The sequence below is a fragment of the Lissotriton helveticus genome, chromosome 4_1, assembly GCF_964261635.1.
Source record: "Lissotriton helveticus chromosome 4_1, aLisHel1.1, whole genome shotgun sequence".
Taxonomy (NCBI): Eukaryota; Metazoa; Chordata; class Amphibia; order Caudata; family Salamandridae; genus Lissotriton; species Lissotriton helveticus.
Window position 1 is genome coordinate 66,818,065 of NC_136063.1, and position 21,749 is coordinate 66,839,813.

A 21,749-nucleotide genomic window follows, 5' to 3' on the forward strand; every position below is an offset into this window, starting at 1 on the left:
GAGAAACCACTTTCTTACCTAAAGTAAGTTGTACTCCAGAAGGAGAACAGTACAACGTCGCATACAATCTTTTCAGCAAATCTAATCCTAGCAAGTTTTCACCACAACCTGTTGTCAGAATAAGGGGTGCTTCGAATTCACAAGGTCCAACAGAAAGGGACAAAGGGTCAAAAATCGGATTTCTAACTGGGGCGCCAGAAAAACCTACTGATACATTCATTTCGCCAGACAAAGGTGCGCCAGGGAGTTTGAGTGCATAATAGAACTCTTTGTAGCACCAGTATACAACAGAAAAGGCTCTGACACACCTGATGTAATCACCTCAACGTATGGTCCACTCTGATCTACTGGAACTGAAACAACTCCCTCTCTTTGTCTATGGCTGTCCTAGCAATCATTACCTTCCATATGCTCATCTTCTGCATAGTAATCATCAGCATAGTACTGAGCTGTCCTACCAGATGCGTTATTCTGCTGATCGAACCTATTCATCGAATTTTGAGGTGGAAGAGACTGTGTGTTCTGGGGGAAATTTCCACGTCCTCTACCTCTAGACGCTTGTTGAACACCTCGACCTCTTACACCAGAAGCACCATTTGCACGCTGTAATAAAATAGGACAACTATACTTGAAATGACCCTCTTCCTTACAATATGAACACTGATTGGGGCCTACAGGGACACGTGGTTGAGTATACTCCACTCTTTGCGATTTCCTCTGATACTGTTGAGGCTGCTGATAATTACTCTGATAGTTACTCTGAGCACCACTATTTTGACCACCACGTGGCGGATATGCTTGTTGTAACAAAACCTTTGTTTTTAACTCTTTAGTTTTCTTCTCTGCTCTATCTTTCTCATCTTTACCTCGATTTTCGTAATATTGTGCAGTAGCCAATATCTGTGCTGAAGAGGAAACTGCCCAAGAACTCTCTGAATCTTTTAACTTTTTACACAACTCGAGAAGCAGATTATGCACAAATGTATCGACGAACAATCGCTGGCCACCTTCTGTGCTCATATCTTGACCACTGTGGTCGACAAACGTTTCTTCAAACCTGGTGAAGAAATCTGAGACCGTTTCATCTTTCTTCTGCTTACATGCAGACAACTTATCCCAATTTACACGCATCGCAGGCATTATAGTTTTCATGTAATCAATGATCTTACCAGGAAGTTCTGTTACTAAAGGCTCGGGTTTAGCACCACCAACTTGTCGGGCATCTGCAGCAGTAACATTAGCCCATGTGTCACCTAACTCTTGATCATGATCTGCATGACGAATCTTTCCCCATAGAGGTTGGGGAACAACATTCCCAAACAACATGTCTATGTCAGCTAAATTCATAATGCAAGAACCTGCAGTCTGTGACAATTCCTTGTAATACCCTGTAGGATTCTTACGGGGATCAGGCAATGTCTGTTTAAGGGCCAAAACTTCAGCTCGCTTCCAAGGAACATGTACCCAGACATGCTGAAAATGAGGCTGGACAGGTGGGATAGCATTCGCGTCCCCTTCCCTCCATTGTGGGGGAACTTCTCTCATGGGATACTGTCTTCCCTTCTTTTTACCAGAAGAATCAAATTCAAACAACGACTTGGAAACACCTTCAGTCCTAAGTGACAACAACGTTGCAACTGCTTTCTTAACATCTGAACCCACAATTGCGCCTTTTGAAAACTCAAAACGTACATGGCTCAACTCGGGCGGATTAGAGTCCAAATCATGTTCCTCAAAATCTTCACATAGAAAAACACACATTTTCTCAAAAACGTATCTCTGCTTTGATGCTTCCCACTGGGTGAAGACATCCATAACACATTCTAAATCATATTTTTCCGGGTCAGCAACCCATTTATATGCCAAATAATTCAACGTTTCTTTCTCCCTAGAATCAGGCTGTTGACTACGCAACTGTTTGCGCTCTGTGTCAGGAGTTACACTCGTTGCACCAAAGAATGGATACAGAAGACTCGAAACAGTACTAGTCACTCTCTGACGAACAGAAGGAGAAGTCGATGAAAAGACAAGCGGAAAAACAGGGTGAGGCGAGGCAGATGCAGAGGCAGTATCAGAAGGAGTACCAGGAGTGGTAGTCGTTATAGTAGTCAAAGTTGTGGGAAGTAAAGGCAGAGCAGATGTCAAAGCCAGTGGCCCTTGAGGAGGCTGCATCGGAGGAGCAGGAGTCAGCTGGAGAACAGCTGGTGGGTGCTGTAGAGGAGCAGGAGGCAATGCAATCACAGGTTGCGCAACTAAAGGTTGCGGAGTTGCCGTAGCATTTTGCGCATAAGGGGGTGGCGAACTTAACAAATGCGCCATTAACGGATCTTTTTCAAGCTCTTTTGCTGCATCTTGCTGAAGAGGCAGCAAAACTGGATAGCATTTATCTATTACCATTTTACGTTGCCTGTGCAACTGCTCACTCATCTGTTCTTCTTCATTGTCTTTAAACTGCATAGCAGCTTGCATTATCGAAATACCCCTTTCTCTCTTATTTTTCTTCGCTAATTTAATTTCCTTCTGTTTGGCTTTCTTACGCCATAGGCGGAAAGAGTCAAACATCGCCAGCCGGGCTTTCTTCTTGAAAAGTTTAACTTCGAGGTTATCTAAGATTTTCGTGTCAAAGCTACCATATTGGGGCCATTTTAAAACATCATCTTTTCTGGTGTATTTGATCCACACTTCATTGTATGTGATGGGGCCTACTCCATGTTTCACATACAGTTCATAAGTTGGAGTTCCAACCAGAGGAACCGGACACGAGTCCTCCAATCGGGAATCCCTATTACTACAACCAAGACAAAACAAATTTCCAAGTCTGCTAAGACCAGGCATCTTCGCTCTCTAGTCTAGCTTCAAACTTCAAAGGATTATCAATTACGATATTTCTCGTGAATACACGAGTCCTTCGGCTTTGGCACTTGCAAGTTCCAAACAAAGTGATCCCAAAAGGGGATACCCAAACTAAGACCAACTAAGGACTGGGAGACGCTCCACTTATACTTAACTGAGATATCAATGACGTCACCAGAAGATTCGTCTTATCGTTTCGCTCTACCAAACTTCAAGGGTCCAAATCAGGGCGATATCCAGGGCAGCAGTCCTTTGTAGCCGTCGGGAAGCGGGGAACCTCGCAGCAAAGACTTTCGGACCACGTCGACATGCAGGGGTCGATGAAGTGGCGGCCTTCCTCCAGAATTTTCACACGAAGCTCCTCACGAACCTCTGGCTGGACCGGTACCGCTGGTATCGCCCCACGTTGGGCGCCAACTGAGGTACTGGGTTTTTCAGAACCGGTATCGAACCGATAACCCAGTGGTGTCAGGGTACACACCCAAAGACCTCGAGTACTTTCCTGATTTAGACCACAGAAATTCAGAGTCTTCTAGGTGAAGTCAAAGATCAAATTTATTGGCTGCAACCAAGTAACAGGTCCTAGAAGTACAACAACACGGGATGTATATTCTCAGGAGACTGCTCAATCTTACAAAGCCAGGCTTCTCTTTTTATACAAAATATTGTGCTTTAGGCAAACATTCTTCGAATTTTAGTATACCATTCACATGTTCCCATTACAAAGAAAAAGCAGAGTCATGATGACAAGCCCACATTTTAGTTTGTCCAGCCAACAACAAATTACCCGGCAAGGCCCAGCATTTCCATCAGATACCGGTAGACCCCCAATAAAAACGGGCACCTCCCCATCATAAAGCAAGTGAGAGAGAAAAGAGCAGGGACAGGTGTGAGCAAGATTTGGCAGGGTGTGTGTGCGATGAAAAGGGTTTATGGCCTGTTGTGCCTTGATGCTATCTTGTTCGGCCACTGGGAGAGGAACTGACCAAACAGGTTCGCCTGGGGCAATGGTTTCAGCTTGCTCAGGTCAGAGAAAGGTCAATCAAGGTGTACGTGTCCTTTGATATCGAATTTAGCTGTATTATAAGCCTATGTGAGGGCAACCCACAAAATGGCTGCCGTACACAAAATGGAAGTCAAGGGTTCAAGACGAAAATGACAATTTCGAGGTGAAATCGTCACTCAAATAAAACGAAAATGCTTGTACATAGTGTACTAGCCATTTTCGGTCTTTTGATATACAAATCGTCATGCTACGACGAAGTTTTATTCACGAGTCCAGAATTTTCAGAACTACATCCCCCACCCAATTGAATCCAGGGGGCCACAGTCCCCATGGGCAATCCAGTGGAAACTAAAGTTAACGACAAACCATTGTCTAGAAGAGCAAAGAAGTGCCTGAAGAAGCATTAAAAAACCTACAAAAACCCACACTGCCGCCTTCCAATAGGTCCCCGCACTTACGCAGCCTCCAAGGACCAGGCTCATGAAGCAACTAAGGCGGGTCCAGAGCCCACTTCTCATTTGGCTACAAAAATAGTGCAGAAGCTCTTCCTAATCTTTCTGAATAAATTGCCAGTCAATAACCCATGTGCCATCGAGGAAGCATGAATCTCATTCACACACAAGCAAAGCGCAAGACCAATCCCCAGAGAACAGGCTTCCTGTAGTCCCATCCTCCCTAGAATACACAGCGGAAGTGACGGGCCATCTCACTCACCATCAGAGAACAAGCTTCCTGTAGCGCCAACTTCCCAAGAAAACATGGCCGCAAGAGTCAATGTTCTATCATTAAGTCTGCCCGTACAACTTGCAGCACTACACCCTCTGGAAGCTACACAGGCAAGTACATGGGCTACAACTAGGGTGACAAACTGTAATGCTGGTGTTTAGATGAGGGCACTAGGACCTCCTTGGCTGAGGAGGTATGAGGAGGGCGAGACACAGGAAGAGGAGGGGCGTGAAGGGGATGTAGTCAGTAAGGTTTGAGCAGTGGATAAGAAAGGACGTGATAAATAAGGCAGGTCAGTAATCCGATCCTGAGTCCGTATCTTTTGTAGTTAAGACACTACAACTGGCGATGAGGATGGTCACGGTCCATACGGCGTGGGTCGTCTGCCCTGTGGAGTGGTGAAGGCACTGTGCTAGTGCAGGCAGAGTCTGGCGAGGATCAGCGTGTCGCGGCTCGAAAGCTCGCCCTGACCACATCCACTGCAGCAAATCGCGATCTGGGTGCCCACCCCAGTCGCGTCTGGCTTGCCGAGGAGTATGGGGTGTGAGAGCCCCCCCGGGGTTGCTGCGGCGCAAGAAAGCGCGTGGGGCACCTGTGACCCCCCCGCAACGTCGAAGCATTGCGGAAGTGCCGTGGTACTGTGCCTGTGGAAGCGATCTGGGAGCCCACCACAGTCGCGTGTTGCCCAGCCCCTTACCTGGGTGAGTGTCTCCTCTCCATTTTCGATTCACCGGGAGAGTCCGGTGTCTGGGGGAGCAGGTACTGGTGCAGAATAGGCCAAATCTCGTGGAGCGCGAGAGTTCGTGGCGGCCATCTTTGAGTAGGCGCCTGCACCAATCCCCTGTGAGGAAGTCCCGGCCGCCATTTTAAAGTCAGGGCGGAACATCTAACACAACATCAAGCACTGGTAAATGCACCAGACAAGATTAAAGTGTTCACCAAGCATTGGCAAATTCAACTGAATGATTCAAACATCATCAAGCATTGGCAAACTCAATGGACAACATCTAAAATTCTTCAAGCATTGTTAAAATTCAACCAAAACCTGGGAAAATTGTCAAACGTCGGTGAGTCAAGTTCAAGCACGTCCAGCGGGTTCTGGTGTGTGGTGTGACTGAAGCAATAGAGGAAGCCGTCGTCTCTGTCAGTGGTCAAACTTGAGAGAAGACCACCTTATCACTATGTCTAACTCACCTCATCGTCAAGCGGGTCCAGCGCAAGCCAATGCTGGACAGATGGGGGTGTTTGGAGTGTCGTTTCTGCGTCCACCTGAACCACTGGTTCTCGAAACAGGAGGAGGTATGGTTCTTCGCTGGAAGGAGTGGCTTGAAGATTTTGAAGACTTTATGAAAGGTTCGCATGTGACGGATGCCGGTCAACAGTTGATTGCACTAAGGAATCTAATAGGAAAGGACGTCAGCCAAATTATAAAGGAACTACCCGCAGCCGACGTAGCATCATATGCCAACGTGTGTGCAGCGCTGAACCAGAAATTCTTGCACAAAATAAATATTGACTATGAGAGATACACGTTTAACCTCGCTACTCAAGAAAAAGAGGAGCCCATGTGCGTTTTCATCACACGTCTCAGACGACTGGTACGGTACTGCGAGTTTGACTCGTTCTTGACAGAAGATGATCTTCATCTGAGGGTCATCGAAGGCTGTCAGTCCGAATCACTGAGGTGGAAGCTGTTAAAGTGAAATTACTCACAGGATGAAATTGGGGAGATGACACGAGTGCATGACCAGGCTGAAGAACATGCCACAAATATGGAAGCCGGGAGAAGTGAAAAGCGTGACCAAGCTTTCAGGATTCAATCTCGCAACACACGCAGGTATTCTCCGGTGAAATCAAGGTCATCTCGGTCCAAAATGCAACAGCAACCTGTAAAACAACGACGTCGCAGCTCCAGTCAAAACAACAGACGACGTGAGCGACAGCTCAAATGCTACCGCTGTGGCTATGACTTTCCTCACACAGATGGATGCCCGCCATGGGTCAAAAATGCAGGAAGTGTGGTGGGGAGAACCACTTTGAGAATGTGTGTGGAACCTACAGGAAGGACAAACCGAGGGATCATGAAAGGTCCTCTCGACCATCGAGCACGCGTCATCATGCTAAAGCATTACGTGTTGACACAGACTCGTCGACGGGATCATCCCGCTCCAGCTGCCAATCTCGTCGGAGCTACCGATCCCGTCGCACATCTTCCCCAGAATCAAGGTCACTGTCTCCCATCTTGCAGGACAGTGATGAATACATATGTATGGTTTTAATATTCATACTGACCAACTTGACTCCATCGGGACCAATAGTTTGTTTACTGATATGACAACCATCGGTCTTACACAAAGGAATCAGGATCCCACTCATGAAGGTGGACACTGTATTGACCTGATATACACCAACTTCGACAATATATTGTGTCATAAACCCACCAAAGTCAATTGGTCAGACCACTTTTTATTACAATTTACTATTTTTAAAGTTAATAAAGGCCCCCATAAGAAATCTCTACCCTCCACTACACGCAGACAGTGGCATAAACTCACGTTGGAGGCGTTAGAAAAGGTGTGGGAAAAACCCGAGATTAGAGATACTGAGGAAGTAGAACATAAGCTAACTATGTTTCAGCACTCTCTAACTGCAGCCATTGACAAAATTGCCCCTCTGAAAACATTTAGACAACCACCTGTGGCTAAACAGGAAAAATGGTATACTGAGGCTCTCAGGAAAGAGAAACAAGAATGCAGGAGGATAGAGAAGAGATGGAGGAAATCTCACTCGGAGGAGAACAAAAAGGCACATCGTGCAGCTCAAACCAACTACTATAAACATATTAAAGCTGCCCGCAAAAATAACATTGCCCAACAGCTCATAGAAGCCGGAAACTCTCCTAAAGAATTGTATAGGATTCTTGACACATTCGTAAAACCTATGGCCTGTATAAGTCCAGATGACTTCTCACAAAGTCTATGTGATGAAGTCTCATTATACTTCGAAAACAAAATAGAGTCCATCTATGAAAAAATCTTAGTATCCCAACTAAATAGTGATACTCTGAATGTTTCCTCCCCCAACGAAAATGCCAACTTTATATTAACTACATTTCCTCCGATTAACACTGATGAGCTCTATACAATAATGACCCAAATTAAATCTGGATCGCCGGATGACCTTATCCCTGTTAAAACCTTAACCTTCCTCCGTACCCTGTTAGCCCCCTACATTCAGGATGTAATCAATCAGTCTCTTAAAGAGGGAAAAGTACCAACTGAATGGAAAAGTGCAGTGGTGAACCCCATCCGCAAGAATGTGGCTCTCCCGTGGACGGAACTCTCCAACCTCCGTCCCATCTCCCTTCTGCCGTACTACGGCAAGATGGTCGAAAAACATGTCAATGCACACCTGTCCAACTACATCGAGGCAGCGGGCGGCCTAGACCACTCGCAATCTGGTTTTAGGCCCAACCATAGCACCGAATCAGCCCTCCTGTCAGTGACAGATAACATCAGAATGTCACTTGACAGGGGGAGCTCAGTGATTCTGGTGCTATTGGATCTGTCCGCTGCCTTCGACACGGTGTCGCACAAAATCCTCCTCGACCGCCTGAAGGGAGTGGGAGTAAAGGGGACCGCTCTTGCGTGGCTTGAAAGCTTTCTTGAAGACAGACAACAAGGTGTCAAACTAGGCTCCCATAAATCTGTCTGCAGGAAGCTTACCAAAGGTGTGCCACAGGGCTCATGTCTGAGCCCTACGTTATTTAACGTATATGTGGCCCCTTTGGCAGAGATTATTAGATCTTACGGGTTTTCACCAATCTCCTATGCTGACGATACTCAGCTGTTGTTTCCCTTTCAAACCATCACACCTGCAGTCATGCAATCTTTCCAAAACGGCATGAGAGCGGTGGCTGGTTGGATGGCCCAGAACTTCCTCCAATGCAATGTGACCAAAACGGAGGTCATGTTGTTTGGAGGGGCCACTCTGCTCTGGTCGCCGGATTGGTGGCCACTTGAGCTAGGACCTGTCCCAGCGCCCAAACAGACCATCAAAAATCTGGGGGTACGCCTGGACCAAACTTTGATTATGAAAGATCATGTCAGCCAGGTCACGGGAACGTGTTTCCGCACAATTGGTCTTCTACGGCGTATCTTCCCTTTCCTACCGAACATCCATAGGAAAACGCTGGTACAGGCACTAGTCCTCGGACGGGTAGACTATTGTAATAGTCTACTCATTTCCGCCAACCATGAACAACTACGCAGACTGCAGGTGGTGCAGAACACCGCAGCAAGACTCATCCTGAATGCCCCTCCCCGTACCCCTTCCCGCCCTCTCCTTTCCCACCTCCACTGGCTTCCAGTGCAACAGAGGGTACATTTTAAACTCTGCTGCATTATGCATAAGTGCATTTATGGGTCTGGCCCCAAATATCTAAAAGATATTTTTTTCCTCTACTCTCCCGGACGTGCTCTGCGATCCAGCAACACTATGTTGCTGCATATACCTAAAGTTACCAGAGCAAGACAGGGAGGCCGAGCACCCTCCCTCAAAGGCCCCTTGTTGTGGAATTCTCTTCCACCGCAGTTGAGACAAATCTCCAATCTTTTTTCCTTCAGGAAGAAACTAAAAACTCTCCTGTTCACATCAGATTAACTTGACCTTTCTCTCTATCACCACCTCAATATAATTTGTCCATCTCATACAGTAGCTACGCGCGGAGATACCCCTTCGGGGCTGATTCAGGCGCGCTATAAGATTATAAATAAATAAATAAATAAATGGTTGCTGATCCTGACCGACTGAAAAAGTATCCTAGACTCAGCATTCAAATTGGCACGCATTGGACGAAATTTGTGATGGACAGTGGTCCATCTCTAAATTACATCCCAGTAGCGGAATATCAGAGAATGAAGTCACCACCGCAACTAAGCCCTGCTCATGTAAATGTAAATGTAAATGTAAATGTATTTCGATTTATATAGCGCACTAATCACCCAGGGGTCTCAAGGCGCTTGCTTAGGGAACCCGTCCTGGTATTCCCCTGTGAGATACCCCTGCAGGGTATTCACAAGGTGAAAGCCAGGCATCCCGCCGCGAGGGGCCGTAGTGGAGATTAAGCAAGCTATTGCCCAGAGTCGCAGAGTGTGACCCCGTGAGTCGAGTAGGCACCGGAGCGAGAATTGTCGAGTCCGTGGAATTTTTGAGCCCGAGACCCGCCGAGGCGGGGAATCGAACCCTGGTCCACGGCTGATCTCAGCTTCCGGGTCTGCCGCCTCTAACCACTGAGCCACGCTTCTCCACATGTGAGAGTCTACACGTGGATGTCAGTCATGAAAACTACTACCTTGTTTGGGAAAGTTTTCAACTCACGTTACGTATCAGGGTCGCACCATTCCCGCATACATTCACGTCATTAAAGGGCCTGAGGCCGACTGTCTTCTGAGCCTCCCCACTGCTGAACAGGTGAGATTAGTGGACATTCTGTACAAAGTGGATGATGAACTGGATGTGGTTCAGAAATTTCCAAAGTTATTTGCGGGCCAGAGAAAGATGGCACGTTGTCAAATTTGACTACACATCAATGAGCAAATAAACCCAGTGGCCCAACCCCATAGGCGGATTCCTTTTCATCTACAACAAGCAGTCGAACAGGAAATACAAGATCTGTTCCAGGCTGACATTATTGAACTGACAGATGGACCTACACTCTGGGTCTCTCCGGTGGTAGTTGTGCCGAAGAAGGGTGAGCCTAACAAAGTTTGCCTATGTGTCGACATGAGGGCACCCAACACTGCCATTGAGAGGGAAAGACACCCCGGACCACATATCAGTGATATGATTGCGTCACTCATTGGAGCGAAAATATGATCTAAATTGGATCTCAACAAGGGCTACCACCAACTAGAACTACACGAGCAGTCTCGTTACATTACAACCTTTTCAACCCATGTTGGTCTCTTCAGGTACAAGCGACTCAGTTTTGGCGTGTCCTCCGCTGCTGAAATTTTTCAAGAAGCCATTCGAAAAACGATCCATCACATCCCCAATGCCCTGAATTACAGCGATGACATCCTGGTGTATAGGTCCACGACACAAGAACACGACACAGCTATCGAACGGGTCTGTCATGCACTAATGGACGGCAATCTCACGTTAAATAAAGCAAAGTGTGAATTCCATAAGTCCACGCTGAAGTTTTTTGGCCACATCTTCTCACAGGCGGGGATGAGACTGGATCCAGACAAAGTGGCTGCCTTGAACGATACTCCCGGCCCTCGTGACGCCGGAGATGTTCGCTCTTTTCTAGAGATGGCCAGTTATTGTACCAGATATATTCAGGACTATGCGACCATCAGTCATCCCCTGAGACAACTAACAAAGCAAGGTCACCCGTTTCATTGGTCGGAGGGCTGTGAACAAGCATTCAACGACATAAAAGCAGCGGTAGAATCAGCTGACAACATGGCGTATTTTGATCCTAAGAAGAAAACAGAGATCACCGTTGATGCCAGTCTCGTAGAGCTAGGAGCCATTCTAGCTCAATATGACTCTGAAAGCGACCAGCGGTATATAATTGCCTATGCCAGCAGAAGCCTGACTAAGACGGAGAAAGCATACTCGCAGCCCGAGAAGGAAAGCTTGGCTGTTGTGTGGGCCTGTGAGCATTTCCACATTTTCATATATGGGAAACACTTCACCCTGATCACCGATCATCAGGCCCTCATTACTATTTTCTGCAACCCCAGAGCTAAAATGCCACCGAAAGTAGAACGCTGTGGTCTTCGTCTCCAAGAATACACCTATACGATTGTGCACAAGCCCGGAAAAACAGAAAATCCTGCTGACTATATGTCAAGACACCCCAAAGAGACAACCAAGTGTAGACCGTCCGTGGCAGAGGAATACATATGTTTTGGTGTAGATCAAGCCCGGCCACCAGCTGTCCCGCTAGAAGCCATTCTGGACGCCACTCTTAAGGATGCCACTCTGCAAGATGTGAAACGTCGAGTATGCCAAAATGACTGGAGGCACTTGGATGTCAACCCTCACGACAGTTCAATTGACAGACAGGAACTTGCAGCTTTCAAGCACGTCAAGGAGGAACTATCGGTTGCCACCAACGGTTTGCTCCTACGAGACAATCGAATAGCCATTCCAAAACTCTTACGGCAAAGCATCAATAATTGACTTTGCCAAACATCTCAATTTCAAGCATCGCAAAATTACACCTCTGTGGCCTCAAGAAAACGGAATGGTGGAAAGATTTATGTCGACCTTAAAGAAAGCCATTCAACAGGCCGAGCTGTCGCCGAAAGACACTCAAATGGTTTTAAATGAAGTCCTGCGAGCATACAGGAACACGCCCCATTCCACTACTGGCAAGTGTCCTGCGACCCTAATGTTGGGCCGGCTGGTGCGCAACAGAATACCAATGATTGACTGGCAGGAAGGGGCAGTTTATCAAGACTCAGATCTAGAGGACATGGCTGTTACTGACCGACTGAAAAAGGAAAAAATGAAGACCTATGCATATCGCCGTTAGCGAGCGGCAACCTCCCTGATTCAAGAAGGGGACTGGGTACTAGTAAAGCAAGAACAACAAAGGAAAACAGACTGTCGTTATCACGAAACTCCGCTAGTAGTCACCAAACAAAAAGGAACCATGATCACTGCTGAATCGGATGAGAAGAGAATCACTTGGAATGTGGCGCACTTTCAAAAATGCAGTCCTCAAGTTAAAGAATTGCTCACTGGTCCTGGTGGTGACGAAACAAGACCCAGTGAGACTGAAATCGGTGACCAGGTGTCGAGGGCGACCTCTGATGGAAGAGAGTCTGATGTCCGGATGTTCCTACCCGTCCCCGCCGTAACCATTAAGAGACCGAGCCGTCTAATTGAGGAACAGTAACTAAATGATATTTTCTTGGACATATGACAAAATAAGTATTGCTTAATTCATTTTTTAAGAAAGGGGGAGATGTAATGTTGGTGTTTAGCTGAGGACACTAGGACCGCCTCAGATAAGGAGGTATGAGAAGGGCGAGACACAGGAAGAGAAGGGGCGTGAAGGGGATGTAGTCAGTAAGGTTTGAGCAGTGGATAAGAAAGGACGTGATAAATAAAGCAGGCCAGTAACCCGATCCTGAGTCCGTGTCTTTTGTAGTTAAGACACTACACCAACTGTCCGTAAATTTCACGGACAGTCCATAATTTCGTCCGTCTGTCCGTTGTCCGTGAAGGATTCTTTAACGGACGCCATTTGTCCGTAATTTTAACCGGGCACCGGTCCCACCACCCTAACGCCGGCACAGCTTCCACCCACCTCCCTTCTTGACTCCGATGTTGTTCCAAAGCTAAGATATCCCGCAGCATTGGAGAGGCACAGCGGGATGGCAACCCTCACACCTCCAGCCCTTGATGAGCTGTTAAGAGGTGCTTGAAGGTGACTGAGAGGGAGGGGCTGCAACTTCAGGAGCAGGGGCATCTATTCAGATGCAAACAGCTTGAATGCGTCATATCTCTGCAATTTAGAGGGGGCCGCACACATTCCCTTCCTATGAAGAAAATAGGCAGCGTCTGTGGGTTTTTCTACAGAAGATTGTGGTTGCCCCTATGTGGAAAAGTAAATTTTGCCATGTTCTGTGTCCCTACGCCCCATCCATCATATGTTATGTATGCATGATCAATATGCATATGTTATTCCCCATTTCTGATTAAAGACGCAATTACAGTTGTGTCCACCTCTAGTACGTTAGTTTCCAGTCCTCGTGAATACTACGAATATCAGGCCTATGTAAGTAATGTTGCCACGTTTCCCAGTGTGCACGTTATTCAATTATAAAGTCCCCGTTTCCAGGCCTCAAAGGGCCCGGACCACAGTTTTCAGCTCCTGTCTCCTGAAAGCCTCGCTGAGGAGCGATACAGCCCCCACCTGTATCCTCGACCCTTCACTTACTTCCTGCCTCGCAGTGCCCGGTGCACCCCGGCTCTGCCTCTGAGTCTGCCAAAAGTATGTTATAGTTCCTGCTATCAGTTCAGTCCTCCTCCTCTGCATTCCTAAGCTACTGAACTGCATCAATAGTTTCCGTCATTGTCTAGCCTTCTCGTCTCCACTTTAGAGAAATACTGTATTTAATGGTCATTTAATATTCTTCACGCACTACATGTAGAATAATGCATGGTCCAGTCTTAGAAATCAGGTTAGCTTTTCCCCTCATGACTTCTAGTTTATATCAACATGTTCCCTAAACATTAGATACCAGATAGGGTTTAGGTACATGTCGCTCCGACCCTCTAGACTCTAGTCTCTGCTCCTAGCACAGAGTTCGTAGCCCCCAGCTTCTCCTAGTAACACGTCATTGCTAGTTTCCGCGCACCATTAGGTTAGAGGTCCCGGCTCCTTAGGTAGCCCCCTCCAATGTTTCCGCCCATTCATGACATATTCTGTTACGTTTTGCATCACATGTCTATGTAAACTCCCAGTTACACCTCTTTTTACTGTTATCTCTCGCGACTGTTACGCGTCACACCTTCTGCTCCACCCACTGTTACGCCTACTGCAATGTAATGCTATGTGTTTGCGCTATGTATATAAATCAATGTTATGTTATTAAATGAGAGCGCGCTCATCCCAGACCCAGCCCCAGCAGCTGCTGGGATCCTTTTGTTCTGCTGGGTCATCCTATGCAGGTTGTCCTGATCCTGTCCTTATGCTGTAATAAACCTGCAGAAACTCCTACTACCTCGAATCTTGACTCTTATTTATTGAGCTATCTGTTATTCATTCATTCATCCAAAAATAGGGTATTATTTATTTATTTACCACATAATGGCGCCCGAATAGGGACTTGCCCTTTCCCCACGCGTCGGTGAAGCCACGCCGACCCCCTGACCCTCTGCAGTCGTGACGGAACCATACTGGCCAGTGCAGATATTTCTGCTTCAAGTATCCCTCAGGCCCACGGAGGAGACGGAGGAGGCGGTCCAGCATCCGAACGAGACGGTGGAGGAACGCGGCGAGTCCCGACCAGAGCCCAAGCCGAGAGTCCAAGGTCCGAGGTATCCGGAGGTCCACCCGTAATTGAAGTCCGAAGTCCGAAGTTCGTCGTCATAGTCCAGTCCCGTCCGAGGCCTTCCGTTCCGTGCTGCCCGGTGAGTACCATTGCTGGGGTAGTGTCTAGACAGGGTCAGTCTAAATTGACTCCTGGTCCGTGGGTTGGTGGTACCCAAGCCCACAAACGAAGTGTTCACCTAGGTGGATACGGGTCTTGATGTGTTCCTTTATGGGACCGGTATGTTCCGTACTGTTACAGCAGTGCATCCAGTAACTCTAGTCTGTTCCGTTCTCGAGAATTCTGTTCTGTTTCTGTTTTCAGTATTTTCAGGTAGTATTCTGTTCGAACTGTTATTTATAATGTTGTTCAATGTATTTCCAATGTCGTGGTATGCCTGAATTGTTTTCCCAATTGTTATTGTTTTTCGTGTATTGTATTGTGCTCCGATTCAAGTTTAGAATGCCGCTCTTTTCCAAGTTACGTCAGTTAAGAACTAGAAAGGGTCTGCTGGAAGCAGCAGTTCCTGTTCCGCCTAGGGACAGTCCAGGTCACTTTATGTATCAGAAACATGGCATAAGCGCCATATTGTATCTAGATTTATGGGTAGAGTATACCAAACAGTTAGAAGAAAAGTATAGATGGCCCGTATCGGGTACATGGGATGCCGAATGTATCATGCGAGTAGAAGAAGCATTATGGAAAAAGAAAGCCAGACAGTCACAGAAAGATGCCATCGAGTTATGGCGTAAGGAAGCGCATAGAAGAACGGAAAAGGAAGTCAGAAAGTCAGAGTTAAGTAGAGAATCCCAAGAACGAGCCCAAGAAAAAGAATTAATCGAGATAGGTGAACAAGTCAAAGCCGAACAGTCAGATAGACAGAGGCATGCCCTTATTAAGGGTATGTATCCTCTCCTTGCCGAAGGCTTGCTAAAAGCGACCCCAGAGGCACCCAGTAATTTCCCGCCACCATTAGTTCCGACCAAGCTACGTCACAAACCGACCGCAGCTGATATTTTTATTTCGTCCTATTTGGACGACACAGTTCCAGAATATGCAAATCCTGTTCGCGCTCCGCCCGTCCCTGTAAATCAGGCACTTCCCGTTCCTCCAGACACCGGAGTACCTGTTACGGTACCCCCGGGTCAGCCTGCCATACAAGTTCAGCCCACGTTACAATTACCGACTCTGCAAGCACGAAGAATGTCAGTCGACGATTCTAGTTTAGGGGCCGCAGGAGGAGGTCCTCCTCAAACCCCGCCGCCACACAAGCGTTTGTCAGCACTCGAATTACATGCTCAAGCATCACAGCGTACTCCTAAAAGTAATAAGTCTGTTACAGAAATCAGACAAGCCCTTGCCGAATGTGTCTATGACGCAGTCCCAGGCGAGTATAATATGGTTTTATATTCCGTACGCGTAAGAAGGGTGACCGAGTATCTAGTTACCTTACCGAATATGAAAGAAGATCTAGACAGAATATATCGTTTCATCCGTACAGGGGATGATCCAGAAAGTATTGGCGAGATTATGTCCCAAAGGAAAGCCGAGATTCAGCTCATGATAGTAAAGTTCCTGATCAATTGTCTAATAAGAGAACAAGATTACCCGTCTAAAGATCCCGCCGAAATGAGAATCCTAACAAGGTGGAGTGATAATATAGCCGAGGGTAAGCACAAGACCATTAGTGCCATGGAAAGTATGTACAAGAAAATTCGTAAAGAAATAATAAGGTTACACGAACAGCGTAAAGCAGCACAAGTAAGCGAGAAAGAAAGTATCTCTGATCCTGAAGAGGAAGACGAGAATCCCGCCAGAATAGCGTATGTAGGAAAATCCAGATTTCCAGATCGCCATTTACGTCCAGAACCTAAGTCTATTTTTCATCATCCAGCACCAGAACAAGGTTCTTTAGAACAAGTATTTCAAGCTACCGATCACATCCTGAAATCACGAGTCGGTTATAGCGAATTAAGTACTATGCATGAACAAGAACTAGCCCGATCAGCAGTCCGATGGATTACTGATTCTACCACTTTTCCAGACGAAATAGTGGCACAAATGTTTCTGAAACTGCCCCCAGCCGAGCAACGACTGGTGGGTATGTATATGATCCAGCACCTCATTACTCTGTATGAGGGTCAACATTCTGATCCAGGCCCGTTACACGATATCCTGAACGAGTTACTCCAGTATAAATGGAGAGGCCTAGGTACCGATTTAATTAGTGTTATTCTAGAACAGCGCCACAAGTATAGAACGTTCCTGAACCCGCATTTTGTTCATGTCTCACCCCCAGAAAATAAACCATTCTACATAGACAGACAGAATCCGTTACGAGAAGTCCACCCAGTCCAAGGGGCGGGTGGCGTAATGCAACGAGTGTTTGTATACACTCCAATCACAAAGATGGAACTCCTCGAAATGAAAAAATTAATTCCCTGTCATGACAAAGATCCAGCAGGGTTCCATAGAGAATTAAAAGACATGCTCCGTATGGGAGAATACACGTACCCAGATATAATTAAAATGTTAAAGGTCCTGTTACCCGCAGGGGTGTATGAAAAGTTAAAAGAAAAAGAATGGGAGGTGGGAGAGAAAAAGATCGATTGGACAGCTCTAGAAGCTGAAGACAAGGCACGAGTACCAGGTACCGGTCTTGGAGATAAATGTAAAGAATTACCAGAATTATTGATTCAAGTTTTACCCAGATTATTGACAACTAGGAAAGAAGACTGGGATGCAATCTCAGCCTGTAAACAGAAACAAGATGAGGATATTAGTGATTTTTATTCTAGATTTGAGAAATGTTTCAGTATTAACAGTGGTCTCAAGACAAGTAGTGAGTCATACCCTCATCTTTTCGTTACCAAATTAGTCGAGAATTCAAGTCCACAAATTAAAAACCGAGTTTTGAAAGTCGAAAGCACCTGGCAAGCAAATACTCCGTCCCAGATGCTCCAGATGCTCCAGTATCACCAGAATAGAATTAGAGAAGAGCAAGAACACGAAAGAAAACGTATGAAAGACACGAAAATGAAAGTGCTAGTTGCACAATCTATTCCTCAAGACAGTCAGAAGAGGGGTCCGATTCAAGCCAGTCATCCTGCAGCTCCCGTTAAAGGGAACTGCAATTATTGTACACAGCCAGGTCATTTTATAAACGAGTGTGCAGTCCTGAAACACAACATAGCTACCGGTAAGACTAAAGAAAGACCACGTCCGCCGAGACAAGAACAAGTTTCACAGACTCCTCAGTCACAGAATGCACCGCAGACAGTTACAGTACCGCAGCCTATTGCTGCAACACAGCATGTTACTTCGCAGATGTACCAGTATGCACAGTCCGAGTATCCAGAGTACCAGTCATATTCATGAAACAGCCTAGAGAGGGAGGTAGGCTTGCCTCTCATCGAGATACCTGTAGACCAAGAAGGTCCCTATGTACACAGTCAAGTATTAGGGAAAGACAGAAAGTTTTTGATCGATACAGGGGCAAGTAGGACCACAATTAGTCACGCCGAAGTTCCAGGGGCTCCGCTCTCAGGCTCAAGAAATGTTTCCCTTGGATTTTCAGGAAAACCCATAGTTAATGAGATATCTAAGCCAGTTACTCTAGAAGTAGGTCCATTGTCCCGTACTACTGATCTGTTACTTACTAAGTCATGTCCAGAAAATCTATTAGGCATTAAGACACTGAAGGAATTAGGTGCAGTTATTTGCTGTTCCCCAGAGGGAATACGTCTGTTCCTACGTGACTTTAAGGGTCACTATGTATTACGAGATTTTGATTCAAGATTGTCTAATGTTCCGCAGCATTTATGGGCGCAAGGTCCAACTGATGTAGGTTACATGCAAATCACACCCTATCGTGTGACTCTCAAACCAGGTGTAGTGTTACCACGAATCAGGCAGTACAGATTGCCACCTGAGGCTGTAGCAGCCTTATCCAAAATTATTGACGAGCTCATGGCTCAAGGAGTAGTTGTAGAAACTGACTCCAATGTATGTAATTCTCCGATCATTCCAGTCATGAAACGTACTGATCCAAATGCACCCCCAGTATATCGATTAGTGATTGATTTACGAGAGCTTAACAAATGTATTATTCCTCAGTACCCAGTTGTCCCAGATATTTCTTCCCTGTTAACTGCCATTGATTCCGAAGCCATGTTTTTCACTGTTATTGACCTCAAGAATGCATTTTTAGTGTTCCAATTCATCCAGACAGCCAGTTTCTTTTCGGATTTTGTTTAAATGGGAGGAGCTATATGTTTACACGCGCTCCTCAAGGTTTCACAGAAAGCCCTAGTATTTACAGTCAAGCACTCAAGAGACAACTAGACAACATTCACATGCCAACTGACACTGCCCTGCTCCAGTATGTCGATGATCTACTGATCACAGCCCGTTCTGAACGTGACTGCGAGCGTGCATCACTTACAGTTCTGTATTTTCTAGCCGAGATGGGGCACAAGGTGTCACCTTCGAAGCTTCAATTCTGTGTCCAGCAAGTGGTATACTTAGGACACTTGCTGTCCAAGAGGGGTAGGCAGTTGACACCCGACCGTATCCAGTTAATAGCGAGTCTTCCCCAGCCCAGAACCCAGAAGGAGGTACGTGCCTTTATCGGCCTTACTTCTTATTGTAGACAATGGATTCCCCAGTATGCATTTCTAGCCAAGCCACTGATACAGTTAACGACACAGGAGGCAGCCATATCGACTGTCCTCCCTTGGACATCTGAACATACACTTAGTTTCAACGAGTTAAAGAAAGCCCTATGTCAAGCTCCAGTTCTAGCTACACCGAACTACAGTAAGCCTTTTACACTTTTCGTTACAGAACGCGAAGGTACAGCATTATCTGTTCTCACACAAGATCAAGCAGGTCAATACAAGCCCTGTGCTTATTTTTCGAGCACATTAGATCCAGTCGCCCAGGCGTTGCCTGCGTGCCTCAAGTCAGTTGCAGCCACAGCACTAGCTATCAGACAAAGTGATTCTATAGTTTTAGGACATTCCCTGACAGTACAGGTCCCACATTCAGTAGAAGTTCTTTTAAACCGAACACAAACTCAGCACTTGACAATTGCACGTTTAACAGGTTATGAATTGACACTGTTCCAGCCACACATAGAAATTAGACGCTGCAACGTCCTGAATCCTGCTACACTGTTACCATCAGTTAGTTCAAATCCAGACACACATGATTGTGTGGAAGTAGTTAACATTACGACAAAGCCAAGACAAGACCTGACAGATATTCCGTTACTAGATCCTGACCTGACACTTTATGTGGACGGTTCATGTATGAGAACTAGTACAGGAGAACTAGTCGCCGCGTATGCAGTAACTACTGACACTGAAGTTATTGAAGCACACCGTATTGATACTCTGTCCGCTCAAGCAGCAGAGCTAGTTGCTCTGACACAAGCCTGTATACATGCCAAGAACCTGAAAGTTAATGTTTACACAGATTCACGTTACGCATTCGGAGTTGTACACGACTTCGGAGTGCTCTGGCAGGAGAGAGGTTTTATGACTTCTCATGGAACCAAGATTCAGCATGGTCTCCTTATTCAAGCCCTATTAGATGCCATACATTTACCGACATCTATTGCTATCATGAAGTGCAAAGCACATACGAAAGTTACTGACATTATTTCCCAAGGTAATGATTTAGCAGACCGCACAGCCAAGCTTACAGCACAGACTCCAGACATTCCAGTTAATCAGACACATATTCCAGATCTGACCACATGCATGACAGTTAAGGACCCTACTCAAGATGTCATAGATATACAGTCACATGCTACTCCCGATGAAATCAAGAAATGGTCTGTACAAGGAGGGGTCCAGACAGATCAAGGATGGTTAACGAAGGGTAGAGCCACATGGTTTCTCCCCGATTCTATGGTTCAAGTCATTATCAATACCGCACATAGTCCAGCACATTTAGGAGAAAAAGCTATGTTAGACAGTATCCAGAACATTTGGTTCAACAAGCATTTACGAGCTGCAGCCAAGCAGAAAGTCCGTACCTGTATGATATGTTGTCAGTTTAATCCAGGTAAAAGTGTCCCGGTGGAACAAGGTGGTTTCCAGCCCCCTGACCACCCTTTTGAGGTCCTCCAGATGGATTATATTCAAATGGAGCGATGTCGAGGTTTCAAGTATGTCCTTGTAGTTGTATGCGCTTTGTCCAGGTGGACAGAAGCATATCCAGTCCCAGATTACACAGCCGCGACCACTGCCAAGCAGTTGGTTCGTGAATTCTTCCCTAGATATGGACTCCCTAGAGTCGTATATTCTGACAACGGCCAGCCATTCTCATCCGAACTCATGAGACACGTTTCCCTTTTGTTAGGGTACCAGTGGAAGTTCCATTGTGTACGCCATCCAGAAGCAGCTGGACTAGTCGAAAGGCATAATCAGACTCTGAAAATCCGTATAGCAAAAATCTGTAAAGACAAGGGTGTGGACTGGTTAGTAGCTTTGCCAGTCGCTCTGTTTTACATGCGTATGGTCGCACATTCCAGATCAGGTCTGTCCCCGTATGAGGTCGTTTTCGGCCGCCCCCCTAACATGTGGGGTACTCCTAGACCCCGAAGTATTACCGATGTTTCATGTAATATGCTGACAGATTACCTAGCTTCCTTGATGTCTGCCCTCAACTCATGTCGTTCACAGGTTGCCGCCGCATTTCCAGACAATACCGAGGTGGCACCGCACGAGATCGTTCCAGGATCCTTGGTGATGATCAGAAATTTTGACAGATCAAGTCCGCTGGAACCACGTTGGAAGGAGCCACGTCAGGTCCTCTTGACCACCCGAACTGCCGTCAAGTTGGAAGGCAGGAAGGGGTGGGTTCACCTCTCTCATGTAAAACTTTTCAAAGGACCAAAGCCGATCTTCAAAGACATTGCCAAGAACATTTTCCAGGATTCAAAGGATTGCCAGAACATTGTTTTAAAGGACTGTCCCGCACCAGACTTTATTACAACCCCTCCCTTGTTAGAGAAAACTCCGCAACAGGAGTATAAGTTAAAGCTCAGGTCTAATAAGTCAGCCAGTTTGATTGTATAAGTCCTCCCCTAGGTG

At 46.3% G+C, this 21,749-nt stretch overlaps 1 protein-coding gene across 1 annotated transcript; it reads right to left on the reverse strand.

Annotated features, from left to right (window-relative positions):
* Positions 1-387: 387 nt before the first annotated feature.
* On the reverse strand, positions 388-2,835 carry LOC144826953 (uncharacterized). Its single transcript, XM_078685414.1, has one exon. It carries the CDS (start codon positions 2,833-2,835, stop codon positions 388-390), a length of 2,448 nt encoding a protein of 815 aa, XP_078541540.1.
* Between the last annotated feature and the right edge of the window lie 18,914 nt (positions 2,836-21,749).

Coding starts and splice junctions, on each gene's coding strand:
- LOC144826953 (XM_078685414.1), bottom strand. CDS start 2,835: ATGCCTGGTCTTAGCAGACTTGGAAATTTGTTTTGTCTTGGTTGTAGT.